This window comes from Eretmochelys imbricata, chromosome 2 (assembly GCF_965152235.1).
Source record: "Eretmochelys imbricata isolate rEreImb1 chromosome 2, rEreImb1.hap1, whole genome shotgun sequence".
In the NCBI taxonomy this organism is placed as follows: domain Eukaryota; kingdom Metazoa; phylum Chordata; order Testudines; family Cheloniidae; genus Eretmochelys; species Eretmochelys imbricata.
In genome coordinates this window covers 21631717-21650022 of record NC_135573.1, presented here as the reverse complement: position 1 = coordinate 21650022, position 18306 = coordinate 21631717, and the positions used below count along the sequence as shown (strand labels likewise).

The window sequence follows — 18306 nt, the reverse complement described above, 5'->3', positions numbered from 1 at the left end:
CCAATGTGCATTACTTTTCATTTATCCACATTAAATTTCATTTGCCATTTTGTTGCCCAGTCAGTTAGTTTTGTGAGATCTTTTTGAAGTTCTTCAGTCTGCTTTGGTCTTAACTATCTTGAGCAGTTTACAGAGTAGCAGCCACGTTAGTCTGTCCGCAAAAAGAAAAGGAGTACTGGTGGCACCTTAGAGACTAACAAATTTATCTGAGCATAAGCTTTTGTGAGCTACAGCATCTGATGCATCCGATGAAGAGAGCTGTAGCCCACGAAAGCTTATGCTCAAATAAATTTGTTAGTTTCTAAGGTGCCACAGATACTCCTTTTCTTTTTGAGCAGTTTAGTATCATCTGAAAACTATGCCACCTCACTGTTTACCCCTTTCTCCAGAACATTTCTCTGGATCAGCAGGATCCAAGCATAGAGAGGCTAAGTGAGGGGGATCAGGGGTGGGGTTAGAGGGCTCTGTCTGGGGCAACCTGGGTGCGGGTGGCTCAGTGGGGGCATCTGGATGCACAGGGGCTTGTTGCGGGGTTCTGGGCATAGGGACAATGGGACTCTGCACTGGGGGCCAGGTGAAGGTGGTTGGGGCTCAGGAGGGATGGTCTGGTTGAGGGAGACTCGGTGAGGGGGTCTGGGTGCTGCAGGAGTGGGGTTTGATGGGGTGGCGGTCTGGGTGCAGCTGGTTGGGACTCAGTGGGATGGGGGTCTGGGTGCAGGGGGCTTGTTGGGGTGTCCAGGTGCAAGGGTGTGGGGCTCTTCGGGATGGGGGTTTGATGGGCCTGCTTAATAGAAGAGCCCCAGCTGCTACTGCTGAGGGGATGTTGCATACCAGGCACCTGCTTTCTCCCACCTGCCCCCAATTCCTCTATCCTCTTCTCTTCCCCATCCCATCCCTCTTCCTTTCCCTACTGTCCCCTGGCCCATCCCTCTCACCTAAACTCCCATAACCCCCTGCCCTATCCCACCCCTGTTCCTTCCCCACTGCCTCTTCCCACCACCCCATCCCCCTTTCCTCATTTCCCTCACCCACCTTACCCTGTCCCACCGTGGGCACTCACTGTTGTACACAAACCAGTCACTGGGACCCAGGAGGCAGTGTCCAGCTTCAGAGCCAGAGAGCGGAGCACCAGCCTCCTTCAGCCAGGCAGCTTTGTGCTCGCAGAAATGAGTGGAGCCGTGGCACATGACCCTGCATGCCCCCTCACCTCGCCTCAGCTTGGGGGTTGGCAATGCCCCCCCAAACCACACCTATGGGCATACCCAGTCCCTTCCCTCACGCGGCATCCCTTTGCTTCCCTGTCATTTTCTGTGAGGAGGCAAAGAAATCTACAAGGGGGTGATGCCTTCTGAGCACGGGCAGTGGCGCAGAACTCCCCCAGGAGTATAAAACGCACCCACAATTTAGGTTTGGACACTAATGGTATTGCTAGCATAGACAAGACGGATAACACCATATACATTGGTTCAATTAAGACTACTTTTCATTGCACACTTTTTGGCTCACAGATTGCTTCCCCACTCCTTCCAGGTGTCTACAAGGAATTTTTAATTTGGACTCTACGCAAAATGACAATTTACACTACACATTAACAAGCTGAGCACATAAACAATAACACCAAAAAACAGCTGCTGTAGTCATGCACCCCCTATTCTTCTCCTATGGCAACCGTGTGCACCTTGACCTTCCAGTATAATTCACTACTGTAAGTACTGCACAGTGAATAAACAAACAACTATGGTGTAGTCCAAGAACAAAAGAACCACGCAACTGTTTTCAGACCGGTGGGAAGAAACTATACAACAGTATCTGCAATTTGTCAGAATAGCTTGTTAAAAAATGGTTTCTGTTGGATTAATCCGACTATCTTCAAAAGTAAGAGGAAAAACTCAAATGTGTTATATTAACTTGCAAATAACCTTCTCCAAAATCTCTAAGGAATGCCTGAGGTACCTTATAGAACAGAATCCTTAGAAGCCCAGTAATTGATCCAGTCCCCAACTCCATTCCTGCAAACATCAAGAAAAAACGGTTACCTATCTATAACCGTTGTTTTTTGAGAGGTGATGCAGATGTGTTTTCTACTTGTGGGTGCGTGCCCAGGGTACTGGAGATGGAGAACTTTGCCTAGCAGTATCCATAGGAGTGGTGCTCATGTCCTGCAGCCCTACCCCCTCCTCTGGCCATATAAGGGTGGCCAGAGGACTGCAGGATTGCCTTCTCAAAATTTACATCTGATTTGGATGCAGCAGTATGGCACAGTGGCGTATAAAACTATGCACAGAGGACCAAATGGCAGCCCCGCCAATGTCTAATAAAGTCACTTAGAAATGCATTCAGTGTTGCCTGGGTGCTTGTGAAATGAGCTCGCACCCTTTGAGGTGGCGTAATCTGGGCTACTTCATAGGCTGTCACGATACAGGAAGTTATCCACCTGGAGATCATCTGTGATGGGATGGCTTGACCCTTCATTCAGTCAGCATATGAAACTGACAAATAAGATGAGGAATGCAAAGGTTTGGTCCTATCTAGATAAAAAGCTAAAAATTTCTTGACATCCCATGTGTGAAGATATTATTCCTCTGGGGTTGAATGCAGCTTAGGAAAGAATACGGGTAAATATATCACTTGATTCAAGTGAAACTAGGGAACCACTTCGGATAAAACCTTAGGGCGCGGCTAAAGGGTTATTTTGTCTTCAGAAACCTGGGCATAGGGGTTTCTGCCATCAAAGCCTACAACTCACCCAACCTCCTTGCAGAGGTTACTGCCATAAAGACGGCAGGTTTTGACACAAAAGGGAGAAAAGAAGGCGTGGCCAGAGGCTCGAACGGAGGCCTCACAAGAGCTGCTGAGATAGTATTAAGTCTCAAAAAGGAATCTGCTCTTTAAGCGGCAGGTGGAGACGAGCGGCTCCTTTCAAGAACCCCGCCGACATGGCATTTGAAAACCCCAATCTTCCATTGATGGGCAGATGACACGCCAAAATCACTGCCAGGTGCTTAGCTCATTGAGAGGGCACAAGACCAGAAGACTGAAGGTGTAACCGGTATCCCAAGATATCCTAGATACAAGCCAACTTCGGATGAACTCCCTGGGCTAGAGACCATATCGAGAACCACTTCCACTTGACCAAATAGGTCTCTCAGTGGAGGGCTTCATACTATTCAGCAAGACGTGCTGGACCACCACTGAACATTGTTCCTCCTCCTCTTCATCTAACCATGCAACATCCATTCTGAGAGATGCAGAAAGCTGAGCGTGGGATGCAAAACTGATCATGGTGCTGAATAAGGAGGTCAGAATGAAGAAGAGATATGGAAGGCCGACCTGATAACGCAAGGAGGCTGGAGAAACAACACTGTCTTGGCTACACCGGAGCAATGAGAATGAGCTTAACACAGTCCAATTTCAGCTTGAGAATGATAGGATGACAGAATTGGAGGAAAGGCATACAGGAGTGCTGATCTGCAACTCAGGTGAAAAGCACTGGTCAAGGAGCCCAGACTGAGACCCCCTTAAGAGCAAAACAGCTAGTGAACAGACTGATTGTTGGGATGCTCCGAACTGCAAAAGTAGACTGCAGGGCACTGGGGTTCAGAGACTACTCATGATTAAAGGAGAAATTCCTGCTGGAGTGATTTTGGATCCCAGTAAGTGATCAGCCACGGGGATAATGTTTTTCCCAGGGCAAAACTGTCAGAGCCTGATCACCTCCTGACACACCACGCTGGAGTTTGCTTCCTCCTGTCTGTTCATGTAATACACCGAGGTGGCATTGTTGGTAAGAATGTGCACTTCTGAGTCTCTCATGTGATCTCGAAGGCCCTGACAGTCATTGTAGATGGCATGAAGCTCCAGGACATAGATATGCAGAGAAGCTTCCTGTTCGGACTACAGGCCTTGAACTTTCAGCAGGCCCCTGTGCTCCCCAACCTGTTAAGAAAGCATGCAGGCATATGGCCTAGCAACCTCAGAGGTACTCAGGCTGTGGTTGAGGGTTGAGACTGCAGCGTTAGACATAGGTGGTGAATCACCACTAATCGCTTGGCTGGCAGAAAAGCTCTCTAACTCATCATCTACTGGGGCCACAATGAGCTCAATTCTTTGAGTTGGAACCAATGTTGACTTCCACTGTTCAGGATGAGACCTAGGAGGCGTAGTATGATGTATGTGTGATGTGGACAGGACAGAGGATTTCCTCTCTGGACTTGACCCTCAGTAAACAATTGTCCAAATACAGGAAGACATGAATACCCCTCTTACACTGTCTTCCACTTGCCTTCCCCTTGTTATACACAGCTTATTGCTGCTGCAAACTTCAGAAACTAATTCCAAATCCAACTCCCACTGAAATCCATGGGAGTCTTTTTAGTGACTAGAAGACGACGTTGGATCAGTCCCTAATCCTGCAAAAATTGTTAGTTGTCCTTATAAGGCCAGCTCTAAGTAATGCAAACTTATGGATTTAGATAAGCCCAGGAAAAATGCAAAGTACAATTCAAAAAGGAGAAAAAATACTAAAAGACTAAGCAAAACAACCGTATTCAATTTCCAATAGCATGGTTGAAGATAACCCTCTGATTCAATAGATTTAAGACAGTTAAGCAGCAGAAAAGAAGAATCCAATTTCCATCCCTTTGAAAGATCAATATAATTTGTTACTAATCAATCAATGATAAAGGTGCATGCAATGTGTTTAAAAGGGATTCAGATAACAGGTTTACAAAAAAACACCACGAAGGATTTTAAGCTCTAGACTTTAAAAATCACACTGGCAATTAGAAAAAAAGTTATTTGGGCATCACCCTGATGACAGATTGTGTGTTTAATGTAATGTAACTTCTCTCACAAGCATGGCATGATTTAACCAGTGCATATTAATCCCTTTCTAAAATAAACCTACAATTTAGCTACTACAAACAGATTTTTTTTTTCCTTTTACAGTGTTCCAACTAGATGCAAAGAAAAGGAAAATTAAAAGAATGATTGTTGAGTTTCAAGATCATTGAGAATAGGTGGTATTTTAATTTTATTATTTTAATTAGAAATTAAAGTCTAGGCAGCTAGTGGAGACTAGACAACCATGAAGAGGCCACAGAAAGGACTACAACCAACCAGCCACCAGGGATACAGCACAGCACAGACTTACCCAGAGCCTCAGCTGGCGGGAAGGTGCGCATGATGAGAAATTGCAGGATATAAAATTGATACAAAAAGGAAAATGAAAAAAGTCAAACTGATATTCCAGCATTCCTAGTGTTTATACATCAATATCAGCTCCAGGACAAGAGAGAGAGTCACTTCAGATTATACTACTTTGACTTCTTCGTGTGCTGGTATCAAGGAAAAACTGCTAGTATTGATTTACAACAGTTCATTAATAAACAAACCTCCCATTACATGCCAAGCAGTTATATTTTAAAGGCAGTAACTTTAAACCCATTTTGTAATTTTTAAAATCAACATTGTTTAACTTACAGCAACACCACAGTAGCTGATCCTTAAAGAAAGCACACACTATATATAGTTAATACTCAGACTCATTAAGTTAATGAACAAGAAGGAAGTAAATGTCCTTTTGTCTAACTTTCCCTGTACCTCTATTTAAAGCTGCAGTGATACATAGAACAGTAGTTCAAGTCCTTGCAATGCTGACATATTGCACCGATTGCTGCAGCACGCTCCAGCATACTTTCTGCTGCGGTTTTATAAGCTAAAGGTTGATGCAGTAAAAAACAATGCCAGAAGGCGGCTACTACGAAGGAGAAACAATCCCTCTGCAAGTTGTGATTTTAAATACGATAAAAGGAACGAGTATCAAAACAAGATTTCTGGTCAACGATTTCCCTAACACCTTTATTTTCATCTTGTCGCCAGCAGAGCTTACATGATAGAGGGGTGAGAAATAAGATGCTCCTAGGTGTCTTGTCTACATTATAATTTTCTCCGAAAGTTTCTAAAAGTTGTTCCCTCCAGTTTAGCTCCGATCACTGTGCCAAGCCTGGTTGTACTGCCGTCAGCTCCGTCTACATTCCCACTGCTGGAGCTGCATGCACTGTGATAGCACATGGGCTTACTTTAAAAGGGAAAATCCTAGTGTAGACACATTCTAAAACTGGACCTGATCAGAGGTCCTTTACCTGCATCCAACTCCAGTGAGAGTTCATGAGAGCTTTTCGTACTAAGGACTGCAAAATTGAGCTAAGAGATTTTAATCAAAACGCTAATCTAAGTATTTATATGGCTGCCATCACTATATTTATCTTGTCTAACAAAAAAAAAAAAAGAATTTAAAGAGCTTCTAAAGCTACTTAATAAAAAACAAATCTCAAATATATACACTAAAATTCTGAAGAGCAAGTTCTCAAGAACTGCTGAGTAACTCAAAAGTACCAAGAATCAGTATCTAAAGTAAATACCCATTAGCCCTACATGTCATGAACTTAGGCACTGGCTACTGATGGGATGAGAGATGTCCCCATTCAGGTATATTAAGTGTAAGTAGAGCTCTAAAGGGACTTTATTGGGTAGTTCAGATCCAAAATTCAGGTTTTCTATATGTTTTATAAAATTTATGGGGGGGGGGGAGGAGAGAAAGGGATTTTTGACTATTAATTGCTTCCCCTCCCCCAAAAGATTTATCTATCTGAAAACTTTTCAGATTTAATCATTTTCCCTTGCAGTGTTTGCAGCCCTTGGACTAACACAATGCTCCACAAAGACCCTGAAAGCGAAACCTACCAAACACGAATTAAGCAATAGTGAAATCTGAGTAGTCTAGCTAGATGTAATTAGATTTTTTTTTCAATTATAACCTATGAGGTTATTCATGGTTTTAGTTAATTTTTTTTAAAAAATATGATTTTTAGTTAAAATGTGCCTAACAATATTAACTCACCCTTGCCCCCCCACGTTTACACCTACAAAAATAGCTACGACAATTTATACCAGCTGGGGACCTGGTCCCAATTCATCACAACACTTGAAGTACACACCTCATCTTAAGCACATGCTTATGTGCTTTACTGAATCAGTTCCTATGCACACGGAGTACACAGAAGTGGGAAGGGATTGATCTCTTTGGCACCAAAAAAATAATGTGAAAAAGGAGAGCAATTTAAAGATGGAACATGTAATTACATCCATTGGAAACAAACAAAAATAAATGAAAAATGTAGATCAATTAAAGCATATGCTTTTCCTATAGTCTTAATAAGCTTGTCATAAAGCAGCCACAAGAAACGACCTCAATGTACAAAATCAATAAGATTCCCCAAGAAAATTGTAAAATCTCCATTTCCCTTTCCCTAAAAGTCTTACCATTTTGCCAAATACCTTTTTGCAAACTTGGAAAAAGCAATCCTAAAATCATTCATTTAGTTTAGCGTTCTAGTGCTTCCCATTCATCTTAAAAGGAAACACATTTATCCCAATTAACACCACTGATTCCATAGGTATAATGTCTAACTACTGATCTCAAGAAAGTCTAAAGTTGAGTTTCCACATAGTCACACAGGACTATATATAGTCTACACAAGACAAAAAAATATGGACCAAATACATTCAACCTTCTTTGAATTCTAAGGGATGGGGATGAAGGATGCATTGTGTTGAGGCAGATTATAATGCTCAAATCTCTGAATCCAATGCTACCCATATAGTTTGTATCCAAAGCCAAGAGGGGTCTACTTTCCAATTCAGTTGTGGCAGAAATTTTGCTATGGAAAGCTAGTAAAATTCTGGCACCAGATTTTACCTTAAATTTAATCTAGATCCAGATCTCAGCACTGCCCCATTGACCCATCTTAGATCATAAGGTTTGTTAAATATATTTGAGAAGTGGAAGGTGAAAGATTATCTTATTTGTTATTTTATAGTTCTCAAAAGCGTGCTAGGAACATTACAGAAAATAAAAGGGATAAGTTCCTGCTTGGAAATAGCTCAATTTTAATGAGGGATGTAACAGACAAATGAGTTTATGACTACAGGAAGTGGGAGGGGGGAAGAAACACAGGTGATAGACACACAGGTCTGAATACATGGATACTCATTTGAAACTTACATGTGTCATGATGTCAAGGTTTTGGGGTTTTAAAGTTAATACACTTACTGGTTAGTACACAGCCCTCTAGAGATTGTGGTTCAAATCCTGTTTCTATCTAGAATGGAATTCGCTTAGTGTTGTCAATGTAGTGCCTGGTAGAAGTTTGACACTTAATTACCAAGCCCCACTTCAGTTTGGCAGTACTAGAAGTTTCTGCTTATGAGACACTGCAGATTGATAGCAAGAATAATGCAATCAAGACTGAGGCATATTAAGCAGATATTTAGGAGGAAGCACAAAAACATTTTTGCCTTCATGATGCCTGCTTTTAGCTAGACACGGATTTTATTTTAAGGACAATGTCTTGATGCTTCAAGTCTGGGGCGCAGGGGATATGGAGAACAGAAAGCACCTGACACTTATTTTCTTCTACACGTCATTGCTTTTTCAAATGTTAGAGGAAGTAGCTATGCTCCTATCCATTGTGTGTGTGATCCACTGGGATCACAGGAATTCATTTTTTTTCACTTCTATATAAGATTTAGTTTTTAGCTAGACAACTGTGTACCCATACTCCAGGTAGACAGAGAAAGGACAAAAGTTTCCTAAGAAACATGGTGAACCCTGATTTCACTATATATTGGTTTGGCTATCTGGCTGGCTTCGTTTGCTCTCCTCATTTCCAACCTCCCTTGCTGCTCACTTTACCATTAATTTTGTCCTCAATTTCTACCTTAAAGAAACTTTGGATCCAAGTGAATGTTCAAGACAGACAACTCTGGGATCTGAAGTGTTCCAAGAATGCATTGCACACCAGCATGGATGATTCAGTAAGGAGTCCGACAACATATCCCAAGGTGCCAACATTTAGAAAAGGTGACTGGATTTTTAAACCACCATGGTATCTGTGTCACAATGGAGACACTAACGCAAATGGCCTTTTACTTCTCCCCTTTTAATCCTTTCAAAAAATAAAATAAAACACCACAGTAAGCTGATTTTCTCTTGGCCAGCTCTGGTTCCTTTAAAAAAAAAATCAAGGCAATACCCTCCTCTGCACACACTCCTGTACATGGGGACAGGATAAGAGAACACACACATTAGTCACCTTGCTTAATGCATTTCTGGAAGATGCTCAGATACTACAGTGGTGAGCCTGGTATAAGAAACTAGATAGGATAGCAGTGAACATCTCCATGCTCCAGCAGAGGGGGCATTAAGCATTCCTTCACTCCAGGGAGTCTCTGCAGCACTGAGTATGCTGGCTGGCCTGGGAGAGAGCAAGGGATAACCCACTAGAGGATAACTTCTAAGACAAAACTCATGTAAAGATGGTTCCATAGTCCCACTCTGGACATGTTCTCTGTAACTCTCCATCTGAAGGATGCCATGCACTGCAGGGTTGCTCATGGTATCCAGTGAAGAAGCAAGGGGGACTGCAGGTGGTCGGGAGGGGAATAACATACACTGGCTTGATAAAATTAAGACTGAAATCAGCCAATTTCTCAAACAAGGAGTAAACAAAGCTAAGAACCTAAACCGAGGTTATGATTTAATATTGGATTCTTCCCCAGGACAACTCCGGATACAGGCAAAGATTGCTGGCCCCACTGTGCTAATCCCCTATTTTGCAGTCTTTCACCTTTTTTCCCCCTTCCCCTCCATTCTTCCTTTAAATAGCTAGAGAAGCTTCAAGAGCAATTTATTTACTATGAAATAATTTAGTCATATGATCAACCATTAGAATATTTGTTCACAAACTCTGCTAACTCAGTGGTCAGAAAGGGATGCCTTGGATAAAACATGAATTCATCTGAATCGCTGAGGTGTAGAAAGTTAAGGAAACACCACATCCCCCCATTCACTTGGCTTGGCTCTGCACATCCAGGTTTCAGCCAGGATGGGAAGCATAAGTTCCAACAGAGAATCTGTCCAAAGCGAATTTCCGACCAACCTGATATCAGAGAGCCCAAGAAGTGCAAGGTTTCCAGTCCAGTTTTGCAAGCATACAGAGGCGATAGGAAGAATCTGAAACTTACAGGATGGTGAAGTTTGTGCATCACTCAGCAGCGCTCGGGACCTCACTTATCAGTGTTACCACCAGAGTTCTCTGACTTCAGGAAAGTGCAAATTTAAAATAAAGCACTGGCAAGTCACCAATGGGGAACAAACCACTGTGAAAAACCACAGATTCTGCTACTAAACATTGTATCAAGGGATTATGAGAGAAAGAGCTTGGAAATTTTGCTGGGGAGGAGGAAGAGGAAACTATTGTCCTGCCCTTCTTTACCTCATCTTCTGGCTTTTCACTATTGCTAAGTGCACTCTCTGACAGCTTTCTACAGCTGTCATTTTATGAATCTTGTAACAAACAATGGGAAATTTAGGAGATTATAGGTTGTAAAAGAAGGGGGTGGAAAAGGGGGAACAGCATAATTTCCTGCTATAACCACTACAGAGCATTTGCATAATGGCTTTTCTGCACTATTCCAAAGCTTCCAGGAGATTTTGCATGTATAACACAGCACAAGTCATACAACATTACCAGTTTCTTAACATGAAAAAGCCCACAAAAATATTCCATTTTAAAAACTCTCTCTGCTGATCAATTTTGTACATAGAGATTTTTTCACACATTTTTAAGGCATTTTAAAACAGACAGCAGCTTTTATGCTTTCTACAAGAACACCATTACAGGTACACATCAGATGTGACACTATATGGAATGATGGGGTTTCCACAGAACATCCTATACCTAGGCAATTTTTGCCAATGAATCCTTCACAAAAGTACCTCAATGATAAAAGTATGGAGGAAGTTACCTTTCTTTGCTTTCTTCTGCAGTTTCAGTGTGTCTGACGACTTCTTTTTTATCTCTTGGCGGGCTTTTTTGTACTCTAAAAAACACAGTCTGTATGTCAACACATTTGATACTTGGTTCAGTCTTTGTTTTACAAAAAAGACTATGTTTTAAGACACTGTAAATGCTCCCTAGACTAGAAATTTTAGCACAGCACACAGGGATATTCACTTTTAATCAGAGCAGCTTAAAAATCAGATTGACATTTTGTAGTGTCTGAAGCTTTGGTTTTGGGTGAAATAGTGTTCACAGGGTACATCTACACGCAATAAAAAACCTGTAGCACTGAATTTCAGAGTCTGGGTCAGCTGATTCAGGCTCGTGGAGCTTGTGCAGTGGAGACATTTGGACTCGGGCTGGCTCCCAGGCTCTCAGACACTTCCCCCTTGCAGAGTCTCAGAGCCCAGGCTCTAGCCTGAGCCCAAATGTCTACACTGCAATTTTATAGCCTGACAGTCTGCACCCCATCAGCCTGAGTCAGCTGATGCTAGCCAACTGCTCCCATGCCATGTAGTGTATCACAGTGTAGATGTACCCCCAATGGACTTTTTTCCAAATAAACGAGGTCTTTACAGAAATCTCAGTGAACACAACACAAAATGAGAGAACTAGCTTGATTCATGACTTATCCACTAACAGCAATGGAACACAGAAGGATTTTGACAGGCCTCTTAGAACATTTGTGTTCAAAAATTAGTAACCACTAACTGTAAAATAGAGAACACTATATTTACTATCCCCTTTGAAAGCCAGGGAAGGGATGTCATATCTAGAGCTAGGCAAAACTTTCTGGCTGAAACTCTTTTTGCAAAAAAAAAAAAAAAAAAAAAAATTAAAATTAAAAATGCAGATTCTGGTTGACCGACATTTCGTGAACATGTGTCATTTCGGCAAATTGTTTTGGTCCCAAGTATGCAATCTCTCATCTGTTTTAACAGCAATACCACCTTGCTCTTATATTCTATTTTCCATCAGTAAATCTCAAAGGGGTTTATAGTGGAGGTTGGTATCATAATCCCCATTTTACAGATGGGAAAACTGAGGCATAGAAAAGGAAGGGGTTGCCCAACATCACCCAGCAGCACAGTGACAGGGCCAGCAACTGATCCCAGGTCTCCTGTATCCCATTCCAGTTGGCTGCACTGAGCCCCAACCTCCACTCTTCAGAGAACCCCACATTTAGGAGCCCTGCAGATCCCTCCTGCCCACTGCTCTCTCTGCTTAAATCTCCCCCAGTCACCTCTGTAGTTGCAAGGGTGAAGGTCAGGGTGTAAATTCCTTCGGAGACTGTTGATGCTTCTATTAGGCCATAACATGAACTGAGTGCTAAGAGGCACTTTCTCCCACAGGGACCACTGTGCAGCCTCCACAGCAGTGTCAACTGCTCTCAGTCCAGCAAGCCTGAGTCACTGCACAGCCATGCAGGAGACCCTGATCTGAATGCTCAGAGCATTATTAGATCAGCAAGCATGATTTTGCTTTGTTCACGCAGACCCAAGGGCTTGAATTTTAAAGGCTAACAGCAAAACATAAACAAGTTCAAATGGCTATGTCTGAGGTCAACTCCTCCCCCCCCTCCCCACCAATGCAACGCCTCGTATGTCTGAAATTGTTTCCTGGCAACAGCCATGGCTCCGACTGTGTGCAAGTGTCCCTCTCTCCCCACACTGGGCACTGTATGGGAAGATCACCCCACCATGGAACAACACTGCCACTCTTGCTCTGCCAAGTGGGAAGTTGGCTTCTCCTGCCCTCTAACAGATGGTTTTCCAAGTTCTCTTTGAATATTCATCTGTTATATCCTATTGGATATAAACCAAAAAAGACTGAATGCTTCAGAAGACTACACAATATCTGGAGGGCAGTCTGGCTGAGACTTGCCTTAACCCTACAGGTAGTCTACATATCCCAGGGCTGTCGAGTGGTGGGTGCCATATCCCCAGCAGAGCGCATGACAAGGCATCACGCAACAAGAGATTGCTGAGAGAAACACCATGCCAGACTTAAATTTACAAGAGAAGATTCACCTACGTTTAGTAATATGCTGAAAACAGCCCATTACAGAGTTCACTTAGACCCTTAAGCACCTAGCTTCAAAATTAAGCCTGTAAAGCCTGAAGAATTAGCTAACTATATTTGCTATGTAGTTTTTTCAAAAACTAATGAGGAAAATTAGTATAGATACTTAAGCAAGTTTAATATGGTTTACCCAAAACCCAATAAAAAGGGAAGTGCCATGTTAGGAAGAAATCTTGTATGACAACCGTGTCCTATTATACTACAGTGTTCTTCCTCTGTAACTACCTTTTGCATGGTCTTTATCCAGTTGATTGGCCACTTTCTTCCACTCTTCCATCTGTTCTTGAAGTGGGTTTATCAGACAGTCAATTAAAGCACTAATTTTGTTGAAAAAACACAAAGAGCAATCAAATCCTGCAGATGCCCTTATTTCTCTATCCAGAGCCAAGGTCAATACTGGAGTATTTCACTCCGCTGCAAGGGTTAATAGTGCCATGGAATGCAAATATCTAAACCCAGAAGCGCTTAAGTGCCTGCTATGCAATCAGGTGGTTAAATAGTTGTTAGGACGTGAACCAAATTTCTCTGGTGGGATGAAAGCCAAAGATGGGACAATCAAAAAACCCACATAAGAGGGCAACAAGAACCAGTGTGTAGAAGTTCAGGGACAGTGTGGAATAGAATATAAACCAGAAGAGCGACCTGAAACAGGGCCGGTGCAAACGATTAGATTTTTCATTTGTCACACGCTTGCAGAAGTCCATGTTTGCAGAATGCTCTAGATTGACGTCCTGAAGACTAATGGCTTCTATTTATCCAAAAAGATTCTACAAATACATAATGCTCCCACAGAGCAAAACCAGCAGCACTGCAAGCTTCTATATTCTGCCCCATCCATGTGCCCCAATCCTCATCAGTGGGGACCATGGTGATGGGCTAATTCAGCCCACTCTATGCCCACTGAATTCCTGGCATCTCTACTGAGAATGCTAAGTAGGAGTTTCAATTGTTATTGTGGATTCTGTGATATGGCATTGGGAACTGTGCTCTAGGGAACTGGATTGAGACCAAACTCATTTCAAATAGGCCACTGACCAGCCAATGTTTGGCCATAGCTGACATGAACTGAATTAAAAGCAGTAATTGGGAGATGACAGGACTACCCCCTTTCACCAATCTTCAGTCATTCAGTCCCTCAAATTTACCCCATTAAAAAAAAAAAAATGTATCTAGGTCAAAGAAATGGCAGGTCATGGTTTCCTCTTACCACTGGCAGAGTATGCATTTTTCTTCTCTGATAAAAGGTGTTGGAGTAAGCATATTGGCAGCTTTCTTCCTAACACACAACAAGATTGTGTTATTCTTCCCCACCTCACTATTTCTGCATTCTGTAGAAATCTACTGAAATAGGGTGCAGTGGAGGAGTTCAGTTCATGTCAGTTTGCTCCCATACTTTCTTGGCTGCATGTTATTCGGATTCCCATGCATTTGAGAAGACGGGGTGAAGTACTTGCTTTTACTTTAACTCAGTGACAACACAGAAATTTTAAGCCTGGTCCCCAATACCATGAATTGACTGCTCACTGCTGAGCTACAGTAACGTTGATGATAGGAATTTCCAGCATTTAAAGCAGCTTGAGCTGGCAAGTCCAATTCTCAGAATGAGCAGCTAAATCCCTGATCTTCTCTATTTCTATGAAGTCCAGTTTGTTGGGGGAGAGAAAAGAAAGCCTGTTCTCACTGACTTTAAGTCAGAGGTCAGCTGGAAGCCAACACTGGTACACAGCTTAACGTGCTCCTGAATGAAAGGGGCTGTGTAACAATTATGTTTTGACTGTAGTCCAGTAGCCAGTGAAGAGTGATTCCCAAGCTTTGGGCCAGGTTGTGTAATTGCTCACCTTGAAAACTGCCTGAGTTTGGACTCTATACTTCTGTGTCTCATGCACATTCTTGTCAGGGCAGACCCAATTTCTCTGGTACCACCTGCAAACGAAATACAAAAGAGTTAAGGGACAGGGATCTCTCAGATGTGAGACTCTCACTGGGATGTAGATGGAAGCTGAATTAAATATCATATTGTAAAATTAAGTCCTTAGTGTACTATTAACACAGCAGAACCACTAAACAATATTTGACATTTAGGAAAAAAAGAGATTTATTGCTGGTCACCAGAAGCCCAGAACTGGATTAACAAGAGGACAAAATAATTTTCTCTCTAGAGGCCTTAGTGTGCCAAGAATGTGTAGAGGATCAACATACTCGCAACATTTTACTTGGAAGAGATCCAAAAGGAGCGCAAGAGCTGGGAGATCAGAGCTGGGTGTGTAGGAGGAAGAAGTAGGGTAAAGAGAGGAGAGAGAGAGTTGGGAGCAGTAGCATAAACACTGATCAAGTCAGTGTCTAGAGAGATACAAAAAGATTAGGAGGACTTGTGGCACCGTAGAGACTAAAATTTATTTGAGCATAAGCTTTCGTGAGCTACAGCTCACTTCACACAGTAATCCAAAGTCTTGAAACAACATATCCAGGACTTTTGACTAATTTCCTTTGGCCAGATTCTTCACAGCCAATACTGCAAAGGTTTTGACATTTAAAACACCCCATTTCAGCACAGATTACGCTCTCTCTTCCCAAACCCAATCCTGTATACAGGACACATATCGGTAGTCATCATAGACCATGCATCTATCACTTCACAATATTGCCAGAAGATGGCACTGTTTATGTGCTCTGCACTCCCACTCACTCATTTCAGTGCCTCCAAATGATAACTTCTCTTGACAGCAAACGATTAATTTTTACGACTTTTTCTCCCCAAAGTATATTTTCTTTTAAAGCAAGCATTTGCCCGCTTTATTTAATTAAACAATCATCTTGGCCTTTTCTGTGTTCAGTTAGCTTTTGTTTTGATAGCCATATGGTTCTACCTATATGTAAGCCAAGCTGTAGTTAGCATCTCAACAAACTGCTACGCAACGTCCTAACTAATTGGTTAAAAATATTCACCAGGGTTGTGTGAAACACCCATAACAGTTTTAAAACCTCAAAATGTAAAGTTTTTCATTTTGATTGTGATCTTGATCTGCTTTTGCAATATACTTTGAAATTTTGTGAGTTTTGCTAAAAACTAGGGGAAAGAATTTATTTTCAAGTGAAAAGCTCAATATGGTCAATATTCCAATTTTTACATTTAAAAAAATTGCTAAATGTCACGTTTTTATGTTAAAATTATTTTTACAACTAGCAAAATTTTGAGCCCATCAAATGAATGAAATTGCAAATATTCTGCACAAAAATGCTGTGGTGTTTTATATTTTGGCTCTTATTATGGCAGAAGCCTTTTATTTACCCTTTTGAACATGTTCAGAATTAAATTCCTTTGAAGAATTAATTTAATAACGAACATACAGAAGTTTGAAGTTTTTCTAACATTTATAAGTATTAAGGTGCTGTAGTAGAACTAACAACTGTGCAAAAACAATGACTGAAGAAAACTTGCAGATCTGAATGGGTCTTTACAGTGGAGGCAGATCAGTCTTCTCTCATTAATACTGCAGTTCATACAAAAGCTGTTACTACACATACAGCTGTGTACCAAAAAGTAGAAAAGTCAGACCCCTCATCTCCCACAGTGAAAAACTATGTCAGCTACTGACGGCATCTTTCTTGTCCTACATGCTCAGTATGGTCTTATTCTTCATTCCCCCAACAGAGAACTACCAGGCCATTAAAAAACAAGCAAAGAGCAGGACTTCTTGTCCTAATGGAGGCAGAACTCCTACTGCAGATTTCAAGGAAGGTCTCCTGAGAAATGGCTGCTAAAACTATCTCCACTGTGATTAGTGGAGTAACTTATCTTTCAAGATACAGTGAAATGCTGCATTACACAAGAACTGGGGAAACTTGAATAGGAACACAAGTATTCTGGGGTTTTTATAGGTTAAATATTTATGCTTCCCTAACCCCACACCATGAGAAAAGGAAGAGCCATTTAAGAACAGAAAATGGGAAATGGGGAACAACGTGTTTTGTAAAATGGGGAATAAGGGTCAGCTAAAATAAAGAAGGGCACAAATAAAAAACTGCCAGGTAGCACTATTCTAACCCAAGTAGCAGTAACCAGCCAACATAAATATGCACATTCAACACCAAGGATATATACTATATAACACAACAACATTGTATGAAACAAGGGAAGGTATTTACTATTAATTGTAAAAAGCTCTTTCAGAGGTGTGAAAAAACTTTTTTTCTCCCAGAAAACAACACTACTTTTGGGATGGACAGTCTTTTAAAAAAACAAACAAACCACCAATTGCCCCCCTCTACCCCCCTTTGAATTTCCATGTTCTTTGGAAGTATTTCTAGAATCATAGTATATATCTGAAAGGTGGTTTATTTTTTTTATACCAGAAACATTAGGTGTAAATGTCAATCTGTGAATGAAAATTATCCTAAAAAAGGGAAGTGATGAGCACATCCAAGTTTTTGTATGCCTGTTAGGAAACAAAGTCTAGAACTGTTACAGAAGCATAGAAGGGAAGACGAATGGGCAGAGTCAATGATAACAAGGAGAAGCTGGACCAGCACATGAAATTAAACGTCAGTGAATATTAAAGAGAAGAGACTGGGAGAAGTTGTCAATGGTTAGCAGGAGGCTTAGTTTGTTAAAATCTTGCTGTGAGTGGGTAGGGCATCTGATAATATGATTGTGATGGGGCAGACCTGGCTCTGAGGGCCCCTACTGAAGGCCTCGCAGCCCTGCCACACCCGCCCCAGAAAAGGGCAGTGGAAAGGGTCCTCCAAGCTGCCTAGAGTGGCGGTATGGGACACAGCGAATCAGAAAGGGGTTGCAGGGAGCAGCCAATCAGGACCCAGCAGGCTAGTATAAGAAATATTGCAGGGCCAGAGAGAGATCAGTTATTTGCTAGAGCTGGAGGAGAGTGGATGGTGTGTTTGGCTAGGCTGAGGGAGCTACAGGACCTAGGACAGAGCAGTGCTGGCAGAGGCTGGCGGGAACATGAAGGAGCTTCGAGCTGACTGATGGGACTCCACCAGGACAAGGCCCTGAGGTAAGGGTGAAGAATGTTCTGGGGCCACGGGCAAGTGGCCCAGGGAACTGTAGCACTGACACAGTTTATTTAAAAGCAGCGGATGGCTGCTTTCTATAGGATCCCTGCGCTGCGACCCAGAGTAGAGGGCGGGGCTTGGTCAGCCCCACCAGCCACTGGGAAAGTGGCCTGGACTTTGATACGCCCCAGAAGAGGAATTGAACTCTTTTAGGTTTCAGAGTAACAGCCGTGTTAGTCTGTATTCGCAAAAAGAAAAGGAGTACTTGTGGCACCTTAGAGACTAAGCAATTTATTGGAGCATGAGCTTT

General features: G+C 42.1%; 1 protein-coding gene across 5 annotated transcripts in view; it reads right to left on the bottom strand.

Moving 5' to 3' along the window:
- The window catches only part of MTSS1 (MTSS I-BAR domain containing 1), a 181738-nt gene that overhangs the window by 41052 nt on the left and 122380 nt on the right, over positions 1-18306 (bottom strand). For all 5 annotated transcript variants that reach the window (XM_077809810.1, XM_077809805.1, XM_077809806.1 and 2 more), the window contains exons 4-6: positions 14825-14909; positions 13212-13303; positions 10870-10944 (exon numbers count right to left, since the gene is read on the bottom strand). In XM_077809810.1, the coding sequence (XP_077665936.1) occupies positions 10870-10944; positions 13212-13303; positions 14825-14909 (252 nt within the window). The remainder of the gene's footprint in view (positions 1-10869; positions 10945-13211; positions 13304-14824; positions 14910-18306) is intronic.